General features: G+C 34.7%; 2 protein-coding genes across 5 annotated transcripts in view; one reads left to right on the forward strand and one right to left on the reverse strand.

The window, feature by feature from the left end:
* Nucleotides 1-14,999, reverse strand: part of FOXN2 (forkhead box N2) — a 63,602-nt gene that overhangs the window by 26,586 nt on the left and 22,017 nt on the right. For 3 of the 4 annotated variants that reach the window (XM_027622635.2, XM_027622634.2, XM_027622636.2), the window contains exon 2: nt 3,847-4,397. In XM_027622635.2, the coding sequence (XP_027478436.1) occupies nt 3,847-4,383 (537 nt within the window). In that variant the 5' untranslated portion in view covers nt 4,384-4,397. Of the gene's footprint in view, nt 1-3,846; nt 4,398-7,138; nt 7,211-14,999 lie in introns of those variants that run through there. The other variant, XM_027622637.2, reaches the window with a different exon arrangement.
* LOC118357294 (U6 snRNA-associated Sm-like protein LSm3) lies at nt 4,754-5,306 on the forward strand (the record flags this gene model as incomplete). The annotated part of the gene is made up of 1 exon (XM_035729020.1): nt 4,754-5,306. A coding segment is annotated over one exon (312 nt), but the record flags the coding sequence as incomplete, so codon positions are not given.

Here is a 14,999-nt window from a genome sequence, read left to right on the forward strand (position 1 = left end):
AGATGGAAGCTATAGTACCTTTTATGACCTAACCTCAAAAGGCATGATCCATCATTTCCACAATATCCTCTTGGTTACACAGGTCAGTCCTATTCATTACTGAAGGGAACTCTACAAGGGCAAGAATAGTGGAAGGTAGGGCTCATTTGGGGGCCTCTTGGAGGCTGTCTATGACAGAGACTGATCCTTTGAAATTATTGAGTTTTTTTTAATGGCCTAACACATAGTTGGTCTTCATAAATATTCCATGTGTAGTAGACAATGTGTTAGACAGCAATATGTTACAAAAGATAACTAATACAACCTCCTTAAGTTAGCTGTAAGATGATGATAGATGATGATATATCCTAATGTCTTGCTACTCATGGACTAATGGCACCAGGATCAATGGGGAGCCTGTTAGAAAAGAAAGCCTCAATCTCCACCATAGATTTGCTGAATCAGAATCTGCACTTTAACAAGATCCCCAGATATCAGTGAATACACTTAAGTTTGAACGGCACTATCTTAGAAAAATCCTTCAGTCACTTAAAAACATAATTACTTGCTCTTAATTTTTATTCAAAACAAGAATAAGAGAGTTCTTCTACCATTTGGGAGTAGAGGAAGCCATCAGAGAACACAGTTACCAGCCTAACAAGAAAAAAACCAAATAATCCACAAAATCATAATTTTTTATGAGCTCATCTGAGAGCTAAGGCCACAAGACAACTGAAAGAACTGAATTCTAAAGTGTGACAGGGACTTGTTAGGAGAGATGGAACATATGAACTGTTTTACCTTTGGGAGAGCACAGAAAAAGTGGCAGTCATAAAATAAGGTTAAAAAAAAAAAGACTCAAATTTTAACGAATTGTTAAAAGCAGGGGCACCTGGGTGGCTCAGTCAGTTAAGCGTCTGCCTTCAGCCCAGGGTCCTGGGATAGAGCCCGGAGTCAGGCTCCCTGCTCAGTGGGGAGCCTGCTTCTCCCTCTCCTTCCTGCTCGTGCTCTATCTCTGTCACTGTCTTTCACTCTCAAATAAATAAATAAAATGTTTAAACAACAACAAATTCTTAAAAGCCAAGTGTGAGCTAGCAAGATAATTTAAAATCCTTGGCATTTCCAGACAGAGGGTCTGAATCTACTAGCCAGCATTTTTCTACAGGCCTCCATCCAGTGCTCCACAGAACGACTTTAGACAGAGCAGGAGACCTAAGACAGACACCCTTGGAGATGGTGATGGATGTGCAGAACATACTAAGGCTTAAGGCTGGAACAAGGATATCAGGCAAAGCTCATCCATATTCCAGGCTTTAAAATGACCATAAGATGAGATCAGGTGTCATTGTGGGACAGTCACACAACCTGCGTACATGCTGGACAAAGCTCCGCTATGAAGCAAAAGCTGTCTGCCACTGAAAGACACCCTCCTCACTCCAGTCCTAGGTAAAGGATGCCACTGAAAGACACCCTCCTCACTCCAGTCCTAGGTAAAGGATGGCTACAACACTCAACTATCCTCACACTTTACTAACACTAAGCAATGGCCATGTGTCATTAGGTAATAGGCAGGAAATCTGCTCATGACCAGATGATACAAAGCAGAGATCTGCTGCCCCTGAGAAAGGAAATGGTAACTTACTTGTACCCAGGACCTCCCACTGATGCTAGGCAGAATTTATCTATCTTGAAGGGAATAAGCAGGAAATTGGCCTGAGCTCTGGAGCAGTGCTGTCCAATAGGACTTTCTACAATGACAGAAATATCATATATCTGTACTGTCCAATATGCCAACCACTAGCCACATGTAGATAACTGGCTACTGATTACAGCTCTAGACTCCACTCTGAGTAGATGGAAGAGACTGTCTGCTCCATGGGAAGGTAAGGAAAGTCCTACTTTTGAGACAAAGGCATACAAAGTCTGCTTAATACTAAAACTAGAGCAGAAGAATCAAGAAACTCCTGCTCCCATCCCAAAAGCTTCATAGTAAGTAAAAAGCAATTGCTATGCGAGGGGCAAGAGCGCAGAGAGAAATATCTAACTCCCTTCCTGCCTCCAAATATATCACAAGCTGAAAGATAAAGGTAAAGCAGAAATGCTAAGAAAAATCATCTGACACTCCAGGACTCACATTAAGCACAAAGTAATAGCAGTCCATCTCTGTATGAATTTGAAGCCTGTGGTACTCAGAAGGTAATTATGACAAGCACAAAACCTAAACCTAGCCCAATTATTTCCTGGATTGACCAATACCTGTTTCACGCTAACAATCTGACAAAAGTAGAGGCATGTTTCTCTTACAAACAATGTTTGACATTTAATCCAAAATTAAGAAACACACACAAAAACAGGAGATAAAACAGTCAACAAAATCAGACACAAAGATGGACCAGAACATATACTGTATCTATAATTAATATGTTTATGGATCTGGTGGGAAATTTCAGGAAAAAGATGGAAACTACTTTTAAAAAGGCAAATGAAGGGCAACCCTCTTGAGTTCCCTCCCTCTTTGGGAGCTTTGTACTATCACTTTACTACTGCTCAATAAACCTTGCTTTGCTGCCAAAAAAAAAGGAGGGCGGGCAAATGAAAATGCGAGAAATGATAAATATGCAGAAGTCCTTTATCAGATTTATCGACAGAATGAACACAACAGAGGGAAGACTAAACCTATAAAAGATTGAAAGAAATGATCCAAACTGAAACAAAGAGAGAAAAGAGTAGAAACTAGGGAAGAGCAACTAAGAGGTGAGACAATAGCAAATGGTCTAACATATTTTTACTTGGAGTCCCAGAAGCGGGAAGTGAGCCACAGAAATATTTGAAGAGATAATGAACAAAACTTTTCTAAATTTAATAAATGACAACAAATCACAGATCCAAGAACCTCTGAAAAACCAAAACAGAATAAAAATAAAGAAAAACACATCTAGGTGCACCACAGTCAACTGCTTAAAAGTAGTGATATAAAGAGAAAAGTCATGGAAGTCAGACAGGAAAAAGAGAAAAAAAAAAGAAAGAAAGAAAAGAAACATTACAGAGGAATAAAGATAAGAATGGCAGCAGACTTCTTATCAGACATTATATAAGCCAGAACACAAGAGAGAAACATCTTTAAAATCCTTCAAGAAAAAAAAAACCTTCTTAACCTCCACAAAAAGATTCTTATAAATTCATTGCCAGAATTGAACTATAAGAAATGTTAAACTTATCCAAAAAAAAAGGAATTGATCCTGATAAGCATCATGATTAGTCAACTTTATCTGTGAAAAGCCATAATAAGTGGCGTAATAGTATAATGGTGATAAATTAAAGATATATACTCAAAAGTATAATAGCAACCTTCACCACCACCAGCAGCCCCCAAAAAGAGAACAGCTGATAAGCCAATAGTAGAGATAAAACTGAATCATAAAAAAGTACTCAATCCTTAAAAAGACAGGAGAAGTGGGAGAAAAGAATAGAGCAAATAGAAAATAGCATGATGATAGATTTATAGCCAACCATATCAATTAATGTAAATGGTCTACATTCCAATTATAAGACTGAGACTGTCATACTGAGTAAATAAGTAACACATATTGATACAGTGACAGAACACTACAGAAACTAAGAATAGAAAATTAGAATATTAGAAAACTAATTTATGTCCTATAGTAGACTGAAATTATTAGATTTATATCAATATTTAAGAAATTTAAAAACATCTCAATGAAAGCAAATGATGAATATAATTAAGCTAAAACTGAAGTAATTATGAGTTGACTACTTTTTGTCTTCCTTTAGTTTCCCCATATTTTAAGGTCTTGATGTTAATTCTCCCCCACCTCCCCAAATACAGCAATGTTCATAAACACTGACCTTGCCATGGCTTCTTTCCACTTTCTGAAAACATTTATTCAGGGACAGATTATGTCGAACAGAATTCTTCCAGCCTGTTGGTGCAGTAGCAAAATATGGGAAGCGGTCCAAAATCCAGCTATAAATTTCTTTGACAGGCAAACATTTATTTGGAGAGTGTTCAATAGCCATGTAAATGAGAAGACTAAAGGAATATGGGGGCTTTGCAGTTGCTGATTTTTTTTCTGGGTTCTGATAGCAAGATGGTCCTAAGGATGGCACATCATCTCCCTCTATGTCATACAATGGACTAACAATTGGAAGACCCTCACTTCCAAGGCTGAAGTGTGTTAGAAGATTAGTACTTTCATGAAGCCAGTTCAAGTTTGTGAGTTCATCATCTGCTGACTCACTGTCCACTAGAGTGGCCTTTGGCCTGGCAGCATCAACAGCTTCAGGCAAGCTTCCCATTTTGTAAATCTGGCTTAATCCTGCAACCTTTTCAGCTCCTGGAGTTTCAGCTCTCTTTTCTGGAGTCATTCCAATTACTGGACCCATTTACACTTACAGTTCTGCAATAAAGAAAACAACTGTCAATCAATATAATACTTAAGATTCGTAAGCTCATGGAAAAAGAAAATACATATTTAAATATCACCAAATCAGAAATTTTGCAATTATCCCACATAATATTTAAGCACAATATTTGTACAACAAAGACATTAAAGGTTACAAAACAAGGAAGAGAACTTATTTCATATTACTTGAAATGGCTGTAAATAAAATACAGAATTATAACACCATATGTATGAGTGATTTAATAAAAGTAAATAAATATATTTTGAATACTTAATAAAGTCCTGAGCCTACAGTTACAGCCTAATAAGTAATGGTTATTATTAAAAATGAGCAGACTTTCGGGGTTTGAAACCTGGCGGACGACGTGGACCAGCAACAAACTACCAACGCTGTAGAAGAGCCCCTGGATCTCATCAGGCTCAGCCTGGATGAGCGAATTTATGTGAAAATGAGAAATGACAGAGAGCTTCGAGGCAGATTACATGCTTATGATCAGCATTTAAATATGATATTGGGAGATGTGGAAGAAACTGTGACTACTATAGAAATTGATGAGGAAACATACGAAGAGATATATAAATCAACAAAGCGGAATATTCCAATGCTTTTTGTCCGGGGAGATGGTGTTGTACTAGTTGCCCCTCCTTTAAGAGTTGGCTGAAACAAAGAATTTATCATGTATGGAATATAGGAGCTTTTGTATGATTGCCTCTTTAAATGTAGAAGACATTCAAAAGAGAAACCTGCGTAAATTTTGATATTAAGAAATGACCAAGGATTCTTCCACTCCTGAAACGAGTTGATTTGCGGATAACTAAAAAATTCTTAAGCTAAAGGGCATTTTAATTTTTTTCCAACCCTTTCAATAAATGTGATCACCAAGATGCAGAAAAAAAAAAAAAGTGAGCAGACTTTCTTTGAATTATAAGACTTTATAATCCATGCATTTTAAGGACCTATGACCTTTCTTAGTAGAGAAAATAACCAAATTTAAATTTAATAAGTTTAAATTCAAATAAATATTTATTTAATAATTAAATTTAAATTCAACATTAAGCCAAATTTAAAATATTGCTTAAACAATAACTCTAAACAAACCCTTTCCTCAAATCTGAAATATTTACTATAGAGATAAATAATCTCTAACATTTTTATAGATTATACTAAATAACATTTCTTATTCACTAAATTCATTATCAGCAAAATTATTATTTACTGTAAATTTATTCTTATTACATGCAATATTTTAACTGAATTCTATATCATCTCATCAAGTACTGACACTGAAAGGCTGGCATTCTCTAAGTAAAATTTGAATTATCACTGTATTTTCAAGGAGAGTGGGAAAAAAAAGCTATTTCTAAACTATCCATTTTTATTTCTATTTTCTCAAATGTCTTTTGTTTTACTTTTGAAACATACTTCAATGCAAAAAACTTATCATGGGAAAATAACTGACCAAAGAGAAAAGTGATATAAGTAATGTACTATATTAAATTCATTTGTAGTGGTTCATAAAAGTACCTCATTCATGAATTCAGTGAAAAACTTTGTCTTCCATTATCCTATTCAATCTACTTATGCTTATATAACTGAAATAAGAGAAGTACCCCTACAGTTTTATTTTACTTAGAACAAAGTTGGCAGTTTACTCCAAGAACTATGAAAACCAGTCAATATTACATGTAGAACAGTCTATCTGGATTCTGGTAGCTATTAATAGATGTAGTCTCAAAGCACTTAATTATCAACAGCATCAGCTAATATTTTTGGGACCAGGCATTGTGCTAAACACCACAAACTATATCTCAATTAACTATCAATTAAACCCTATAAAGTAAGCACTATTATTAACCCAGTTTTACAAATGAGGAAAATGACTCAGAGGTTAAGCATCCTGTTTTAGTTTACCTGGTTAGTAATGGGAAACAACAGAATTTAAACCTGGGCATACTGACTTCAGAACTACAACTCTAACTACTACATTATTCTGGTAAGATAAGAAGGCAAACTCATCACCAGTGAATACCAATGACCCAAATCCCATCTATTTTAAATCTTACTACCGTTCTCTCCATATCCAGTTACTATCTTTCTTACTTAGATCTGTATCTATAACTTGACATACCAAGACATTTTAAAAGAAGATCAAACTGAAAAAATTTGGTTTATATTTCAATTATGAAAACCACATATTCATAAACATATGCACATGTGTGCATGCATATGTGCACGTAATATATTTCAGAGATGACACCCTGTCCTATGTGGCTGACCATATTCACTTTACCACCAAAGTTTCTTTACCCATAGAGAATTTCAAAAATGCGATCAATGAGAATTCACTGGTGGAAGAATATCTTGCTTCCTTTAAAAAAACAAAACACTCTTAGCAGTCAGTGTTCAAAGACAGGAATGACTCATTTCCAGTGTTCTGCTTCTGCCTCTCACCTATTATCTCCATTTATCTTCAATCATATAGAAATCAGAGAGTATCAAATATCAGTAGCTGACACTTACTGAAATTTTACTATATTATAGATACTATGCTATGGGCTTGAAAATCTCTACTTACTCCGCACTGCTACTTAGTTCTGTGTATGTTCCTTTCTTCATAGCCATGAATTCCATAATGTGTAAGTTTTTTACTTTTGTATTCCTAATGAATCTTAACAAAATGTTGGGCATGAGTTGGCATTCAAATTATAATAATTTCAAACTGAAATGAACTTACAATCAACATATATGTTTACTCTGTACCAAGTGCTGTGTCACCTGCCTTTAAGAATTATTTTATTTTAAGGGCGCCTCGGTGGCTCAGCCGAACGTCTGCCTTCGGCTCAGGTCATGATCCCAGGTCCTGGGATTGAGCCCCGCATCAGGCTCCCTGCTCGGTGGGGAGCCGGCTTCTCCCTCTCCCACTCCCCCTGCTTGTGTTCCCTCTCTCGCTGTGTCTCTCTGTCAAATAAATAAAATCTTAAAAAAAAAAAAAAAGAATTATTTTATTTTAAAAGAAAATCCATGCTAGAAAACATTCTAACTGGTAACAACCAGAAAACTGAAATTCATTGTTATTAATAAGGAAATGGAAGCAAAGTAAGCCATTTGCCTAAAGTTCTAAAATTAATAGAGCCAAAATTATAAACCAGACTGAGTTCAATATTCAATTCTTTGTCCACTGGAGTATACTCAATCTCTTAAGTAACTTATATTTTTAGCAATACTAATTAAGACACATTGTTGACAGATATGAGAATAACATATAGTCTCAAGAACTAATTCAGATGGTTACAAATATATGTTATTCCTCTGAATTAGAAGTTTAGAATAAAATCCCATTACTTTAATATGTAAAGCAATATTATGGCAGCATATATGCCAAAGATTACACAAAATGTAAAGCCAAGCAAAGTTAAAAAATCAAGTACTGACACTGAAAGGCTGACATTCTCTCAGGAAGCTTTGAACTGTGACTGTATTTTCAAGGAGAGGAAAAGAGCTGTTTCTAAACTATCCTTTTAGTATACTTTAGGATACCATCCACTTAGAATACTAAGTCCACCACAATAAACAGGCAAATGTATCTTTTCTCACAAATGAAGTAAGTATATAAATAGCAAACATATATTAGAAAATATCCAACTTCACTGATAATCAAAGAAACACAAAGCAAAACACAAATGTGATATTAAATATGACAATGTATGTGGCACAGTGCCTGGTATGCAGTAAGCATAAATATTAGTAATAAAAAAATCTACTTTTGCCCAAGTTAACAATGCTTTAAAAAAATATTATATTTAATACCTGATTTTGGGCAAGGAGCTAGTGCCATTTTGGAATGCTAACTGGCAATATGCACCAAGAATCATTAAAAATGTCATATTCTTTGACCCAATAATTCATAGGTCAATGGAACAGAATTGAGAACCCAGAAATAAACCCACACGTATATGGTCAATTAATCTACAACAAAGGAGACAAGAACATACAAATGGGGAAAGAGAGCTTCTTCGAAAAATGGTGCCGGGAAAACTGGACAGCTACATTCATTAAGAATGAAACTGTACCACCTTTTTTTTTTTTAAGATTTTATTTATTTATTTGACAGAGAGATAGTGAGAGCAGGAACACAAGCAGGGGGAGTGGGAGAGGGAGAAGCAGGCTTCCCAGAGAGCAGGGAGCCTGATGCGGGGCTCTCGATCCCAGGACCCTGGGATCATGACCCGAGCCAAAGGCAGATGCTTAATGACTGAACTACCCAGGCGCCTCAAAACTGTACCACTTTCTTAAACCATTCACAAAAATAAACTAAAATAGATTAAAGACCTAAATATAAGACCTAAAACCAGAAAACTCCTAAAAGAAAAGTCAGTAATCTCTCAGACATCAACTATAGCAATATTTTTCTGGATCTGTCTTCTTAGGCAAGGGAAACAAAAGCAAAAATAAACAATGGGACTATATCAAACTAAAAAGTTTCTGCAGAGCAAAGGAAACCATAAACAAGATAAAAAGTTTTCTCCACTGAATGGGAGAAAATTTTTGCAAATGATATATACATTAAGGGGTTAAATATCCAAAATATATAAAGAACTCATACACCACCACCAAAACCCCCCAAATAATCCAATTAAAAATGGGCAGAGGACCTGAATAGACATTTTTCCAAAGACATACAGATGGACAACAGACCCATAAAAAGATGCCCAACATCACAAACCATGAGGGAAATGCAAATCAGAACCAGAATGAGATATCACCTTATACCAGCCAGAATGGCTAGTATCAGAAAGATAAGAAATAGCAAGTATTGGTGAGGACATGGAGAAAAGAGAACTCTCATGAACTACTGGTGAGATATGAATTGGTACAGCCACTGTGGAAAACAGTACAGAGGTTCCTTGAAAAATTAAAAATAGAAGTACCATAGGATCTTATAATTCAACTTCTGAGTAGTTACCCAAAGAAAACAAAAACACTAATACAGAAAGATAACAGCATCCCTATATTTACTGCAGCATTACTTATAATAGCCAAGGTATAGACATAACTTAAGTGTCCACTGTTAGATGAATGGATAAATAAGATATGGTATATACAAGTAATGGAATATTACTCAGCCATAAAAAGGAATGAAATCTTGCCACTTATGACAACATGGATGGACCCAGAGGATATTATGCTAAATGAAATAAGTCAGACACAGAAAGACAAAAACCATATGATTTCACTTACATATGGAATCTAAAAAACAAAACAAAACAAACAATATCAATAAAGAGAGAAACAGACTCATAAATATGGAGAACTGGTGGTTACTAAAAGGAAGAGTATGGAGGGATGGGTGAAATGGGTGAAAGGGATTAAGAAATACAAACTTCCAGTTATAAAATAAGCAAGTCATGGGGATGAAAAGTATAGAACAGGGAATATAGTCAGTAATATTATAATATACTGGGGTGCCTGGGTGGCTCAGTCAGTTAAGCATCTGTTGATTTCGGCTCAGGTCATGATTTTGGAGGGTCTGCACTCAGTGGAGAGTCCACTTCAGGATTCTCTCCCCTCTAAAATAAATAAATAAATCTTAAAAAAATAATATTGTAATGTACTTATTGTAATGAGGATTTTTAATGTATGTAATTGTTGAATCACTATGTCACTTCAGTGAAATAATCCTACATAGGAAAAACAGATCCTCTTTCTTCCTCATCTTACACACACACACACACACACACACACTCATCCAAGAATTATTAAAGACAATAGAAAAGTATAAACAACTTCTACATTTTATTATAGAGAAACAGCTAAACTGAAGTGCATCTATTCAATCTTTTAGTCATTAAAAATGATTCTCTTGAAGACTATGAAGTAAACAAAAAAGCTTATTAAAAATTGGTGAAAAAGTAAAAATATATAAAACACTGGTTTATATTAGCAACTCGATAATTTTTTTCTTTGTTCTCTTTACCAGTTTTTCTTTAATGTTTTTATTATTTTTATAGTAAAAAATTAAAATACACTCAAGGGGGAAAAAGTTGTGCTGGATTATTTTTTAGTATTTCCACTTCACAAAGAATCAGATCACAAAAAGGTCATGGACTTATCAAAGACCTCAAGTCAAAAACAGAAGCCACCTCAGGGGAAAAAAAAAAAGCCAAAACAAAAGAAAAAAAAAAAAAAACCCAAACAGAAGTCACCTCTTAAATTCAGTACAGCCTATTCTGCAACCAAGCTCTTCTGTAGCACAAATTAGCTCACTGGTAAATAGGGGAAAGATTTTAGTACAATGTGAAAATCACATTGGTTTGTAAGTGATTTTTACCAGCCTGTTTTTGCAATACTAAGTAATAAAGCTGAACCCAAAATAGGCCAACAGTGGAAAGCTGTGAGCTGCTGAAAATACAGTATTGTACACAATTCTCATTCAACCCATGTTCTTCCTCTTGGCACAGCTTAGCCACATGCATTTTCTTGGAAGTGTTAATGAGCTCTTCTCTCCAAATCTTTATGCCTTTTACCCTGGCCTCCATAACCCTGTAGCTTCAACCCTTCCATCAGGCTATTTTCATCTTTTTTTTTTTAAATCCTAAATTGTTTAGTATTTATTTGTAACAAATTTAATATATCTTTAAACTATTCTAATAGTCTTACATTAAAATTTATTTTTGTTGGTGTTCTGGGTACAAAGCTTCATACTTTTAGGTGAGTTGACCCATCAGCTAGCACAATATTTTAGTGTTTTCAGAAATATATAGTATAGAAAAGAAAGAGCTGTATATTTCATACCAAAAAATTTTTTTAAAAGCTTTTACTTTTGTTTGGAAAATTCTAGTTTCACACACACACAAAAATCTAGTTTTATGAGAAACCGCTTCTTAAAATGAACTGAAACCACTCAGTAAGAGGTCATTAATAATGTGCAAGGAAGTTGGCTTCATAAAGCAGAACAAGTAAAGAAATAAAAGGAAATCTGGGCTAGTGATGTAACATTTCCTTTTATTAATCTTTTAAAAACAACACTTCAATAATTGTTACATGCATAATTGTTACACACGTATTATTGTTACACATAATAAATGTCACTCAAAATAAGCATAGGGTCAAGAGATTATGATGTGGGGTTTGAAAACTGTACTCTAATTTCTTAGGAGCGTAACTAGCATAACCCAAGTAATGAATACATCCACTAATAAAACAACTCCTAAAACCAAGATAATGCTACAAAAAAGTAGGTAAATGTACAAGACAATTTTGCAAAGTACACATTTGTGTTAAGACTCCAAGTCTTCTACATTTAAGGAAAAAAACTGAATTTCCTCAGACAAGAATAATTTAAAAGTAGAGAGTTCCAACAAGCCCAGTATAATCACTCTGCAACCCCTACCTAGAGATTCACTGTGTAAGGCCATGGCAGCATTTTGAGAGAGGGCTCAGGATTAAAATGTATCACTTTTTCACATTTGTGCAGCCCATGCATCTCTCAAAGATATCTCACAGAGATTTGCGTATTTCCACACTATATTCAATATCACAGTGATATTCTATTCTAGGACAAGAAAAATTAAATTCCGTATTGGAATTCTTGGATCATTTCTCAAAAGGTCAGAGGAGAGCACTTTTGCTTAGGTCAGTATTAACAATGGTCTGAGAGGAAATGCTTAACAGAGCTCAGAGAAGGTAAACTAAGGTACAGAATTTTCAAATATTACCCTTTAGAGGTATTATAAGAGCTATTATTGATAGCTCTTTTGCCCAAAATAACTAAGAAACCTCCTAAACACAAAATGATGGTTATTACCACAGATTTTTTTTGACTAATTTTATTTGTGCATTTTTTAATTGACTGTATCAAAGACTAGGCAAACAAAAACATTTTTTCTTTATAGTTTTACCATGTTAGGACCCCTAAACACTTTTTTAGCCCTCTATGTTTTATAAACATCATATAAAATTGAATTGCACTGAAACTTGCTTTTCCCCCCACCAAATTCATTAACATGATTGCAGCAATAATTCACTTTTACAGATGACTAGTATTCTACTCTATGATTATATACCAAAATTTATTATACTCTTGAGGACAATTATATATGTTTGAGGCTATTACAAGTAGCATTGTTATGGATATCCTTGTTCCCATCTCCTGGAATATAACTGCCAAGAACTTTATTGGGGTACACAACTAAAAGCAGAATATATTGGGTAGAATCACAGAGTATTCTTCTCTTCCACTTTAACTGGTCATGACAAACTGCTACCAGGAATATATGTGTATTCTCTCTACTCCATGTACTCATCAAAAAAATTTTTTTGCCAACCTGACGACTATGAAATTTCATCTCCTTGTGTTTTAATTTGCATTTCTGATTAGTAATGGGGGTTGAATATGCAGGTATCCTCCACTTTTCGAGGTCTCATTACATTACTTTGCTTCTACAAAAGACTTATAAATTATGAGTACCTGTCAAAGAGGATTTTCACTTTTAGGAAAAAGCACAAAGTGAAAATAACATTCAGGGTCTGTTCTGAAGTGTGCATTATGGAGACTGTATGAACCTTGAGCAGGGAGAGTGGCAGTGCCAAGCTCCTTCCCCAGGGGATCTATACTCAGCACCTCAACATCAAGCTGCCATAGCTTTGAACTGTACCTGTGAGATTCTGGGCTTTATCTTGATTTATTTTGTGCATTCCTTGGTAAGATGTGTCCTAAGGTATCAGAAAAGCCTATGAGAGGTTATTTTTTGGCTTTGGGAATGTTTCCATATAAATTAATGGTAACTCCTCCTTCACTTTACACAGTTGGGCTTCCTAAGGTTTTGCAGGAACACTCTACTTTGGGATACCAGGAGAAACCTGTATACAAGAAGTATCTTCTACTAATTGTCTATTTAAGTCATTTGTATTGTTTACTAATCCTTATACGTGATGCAAATATCTTTCCCTAGTAGGTGGTTTGTCTTTTTAGCCTTTCTATTAGTTGCCTATGAATGGAAAAGTTCTTAACTTTAATATGATGGAATTTATTAACCCTTTCCTTTATGGTTACTGTAGTTTGTTTCTCATGTAAAAATTCCTTCCTAGGGTGCCTGGGTGGCTCAGTTGGTTAAGCATCCCACTTGATTTCAGCTCAGGTCATGATCTCAGGGTCCTGGGATCGAGTTCTGCGTGGGCCTCCTCAATCAGCGGGGAAGTCTGCCCGGGGATTCTCTCTCTCCCTCTGCCCCCCTGCCCAGCTCCTGCTCCCTGTCTCTATGTCTAAAATAAAATAAATCTAAAAAATATGTATTTTTTATCCTTTCTGTTGTGGGAAACAATCTGCTATTGGCCGTTGGCATCCCTGAACATTCTTGCTGGATACGCCAAGAATGAAAAGCCTTTACTTGGGCCATTACTCAGGGTTGTGTTTGCTACAAGCAAACTTGAAGGATGACCTAATATCTCCCAAAGAGCAGTTTGAGCTCCATGAACATTTCTTCTTTCATTCATGAGTTATTTAAAAGAATGTTTCTTAACTGCCATGTGATTTTTTTTTTTTCTAACTAATTTCTAACTTAAATGGTCCATAGGCAGCTAATCCTTTGAAATGTGTTAAAACTTATTTGGTCCCAGTATGTGGTTGATTTTCATGATTCAGCTGATGTTTCCAGTGACTGGATGAAATAGATGTCCACTAAATTAAGCTTGTTAATTACACTGTTTAAATTTTCTATATTTGTACCAATTTGGGGGGGTGCTGTTTACTTTATTAAATACTGAGGCAGATATATTACAATCTCCCATTATGCTGGTGAAATCAGTCAATTTTTTCTGGTAGTTCTGTTAATTTTTGCTTCTTTTTTTGTGGTTATGGTTATTAGTTACATACAAAGTTAAAGCTTCTATTATTCCTGGCAAAAATGAAACATCTACCATTATGTATCAATTCTTTTTCTCTAGTAATTCTACTAGTTTTAACATCTATTTCAAATGATATGCCAGCTTTCTTTGCACTAATATTTGCCTGGTATATTTTTTTTCCATCACTTTACTTTCAACATGTTTTCCTTTTGTTTCCTTCTAGTCTTGGCTTTAAACCCCATAGAGCTGAACATTTTAAATATAAGGTATAGATATATTTACTTCTAATACCTTATTTGGTGTTCTACTCCATATTTCTATTTTTTGCCTTCTTTAGGATTTTTTTTCCCTGATTCCATTTTTTTATCATTTATTAGTTTGGAAGTTATATATTTATTTCTATTACTAAAAATCTTAAAATTTTTATCATGCGTTCTTATCAAAATCCAAAGTTACCTTTAATCTAAGTAATAAAAAGATCTTTTCAATACTAGCTCCAATCACCTCCTCCTGGTTTATAAGATAATGGGTATTTAGTAAAGAACTATAATAACTGGCACCTTAGTTCTAGCTTTTATTATTCATAGTTAATATTAATAATATTGTTATAGTTAATTTTTATTAATTTACCCATATACTTACCACTCTTGATTATTCCTTCTTGAATCTCATACTTGCTATGACCATTTTCTTTCTACATAAAACACAGTCTGCTTTTGAACTTTCAGATTTTATTTACCTGAGCATGTCTA

The sequence above is a fragment of the Zalophus californianus genome, chromosome 8, assembly GCF_009762305.2.
Source record: "Zalophus californianus isolate mZalCal1 chromosome 8, mZalCal1.pri.v2, whole genome shotgun sequence".
NCBI lineage: Eukaryota > Metazoa > Chordata > Mammalia > Carnivora > Otariidae > Zalophus > Zalophus californianus.